The 1,215-nt window shown below is 37.0% G+C and overlaps 1 protein-coding gene across 3 annotated transcripts in view; it reads left to right on the top strand.

Moving 5' to 3' along the window:
* Positions 1–696, top strand: part of LOC105178657 (zinc finger CCCH domain-containing protein 3) — a 6,567-nt gene extending 5,871 nt beyond the window's left edge. For all 3 annotated transcript variants that reach the window (XM_011102170.2, XM_020699416.1, XM_011102169.2), the window contains one exon: positions 30–696. In XM_011102170.2, the coding sequence (XP_011100472.1) occupies positions 30–386 (357 nt within the window). In that variant the 3' untranslated portion in view covers positions 387–696. The remainder of the gene's footprint in view (positions 1–29) is intronic.

Below are 1,215 nucleotides of genomic sequence, written 5' to 3'. Positions count from 1 at the left end.
ATGTAAACTCTGGTTTTTCATAAATGCAGGGGTTACCAGTATGTTCATATTACAGTCTTTATGGACTCTGCAAATATGGGCCTACCTGTAAATTCGATCATCCCTTGGACGGTTATGCATACGCATATAGTTTGAGCGTCCCTCCTCTATCTGCGCCTTATTCACCTTCCAGTCCATATCAGAGCACCTCGTCGTTGGCGCCATCTTCTGAAACCTCTCCCTCTAAACCATCAAAGTTAAATGATTGGATCAAGAAAGGTGTGCCTGCCAGCAACAAGAGTCGGCATTCAAACACAAAAAGCGGTAGGGATTCACCTGATGTATCCGATTCTCAGCCACGTTCATCCAAAACGTCCTCTGAAATTATGCAGAACGAATCTGATTGAAGTGTTCTGTCCAAACCGTCTGAAATTATGCAGAACGAATCTGGTTGAAGTGATTTGACTTATTCAGAACCAAATTTTTGATCATTTTTGCTTCAATTTATTAAGTACTGTTTTGACGCAAATGTTTTTCGATACTGAAGTTGGAGATTTCATATGGCCTTTTCCTTCCTTATACTTCCCTTTCGTGACTATGCTGTGTGGACGGAAATATCGGTTTACTTGGAACAGAGTTCACTTGTTCCCAGATCCAGGCTGAGTATTTGTATTTTAGCCTTTCTGCTTGTTATGTCATTTTTGCCTTCAGTAAAAATTTGAATCAGGAAGCTGGCTGGCCTTTCCATTTTGTCAATGGAGTTTAATGTTGTTTAAAACTTCGTAGGTTAAAATACATTTTTGTTCACTCAACAATATCACTAAAATGATTTTTGGTTCATTTTGTTTCACAAGTTACACTTTTAATCCCTTAGTTACTAATTTTGAATAAAGTTGATCTTACCTGTTATGTTTCCGTCAAAACTAATGGAGATGCGCATGTAAATGTGAAAAAGGGTGAAAAAAATAGGCTCCCCCCCCATCCCTGTTCGACGCTCACGTTAGACTTTTGCAGATTTATCCTATCACACATTTATTTTATATCCAAAATAAATGGGGCCATCGAGAAAAAATGAAATTGATCCTAAAAGGCAATAATTATACTTAGAACTTTAGATTGTAAAAAAATAGCTCAAGTACCATATTTTGATTACAACCCGCTTGAGAGATCTAATTGTGAAATGAACCATTATATTATTTTGTTAAAAGTTATAACTCAAGATATGCAGTGGGTTGA

The sequence above is a fragment of the Sesamum indicum genome, linkage group LG16, assembly GCF_000512975.1.
Source record: "Sesamum indicum cultivar Zhongzhi No. 13 linkage group LG16, S_indicum_v1.0, whole genome shotgun sequence".
In the NCBI taxonomy this organism is placed as follows: domain Eukaryota; kingdom Viridiplantae; phylum Streptophyta; class Magnoliopsida; order Lamiales; family Pedaliaceae; genus Sesamum; species Sesamum indicum.
Note: the sequence above shows the minus strand (reverse complement) of the source record. Positions and strands in the feature narration are given on the sequence as shown.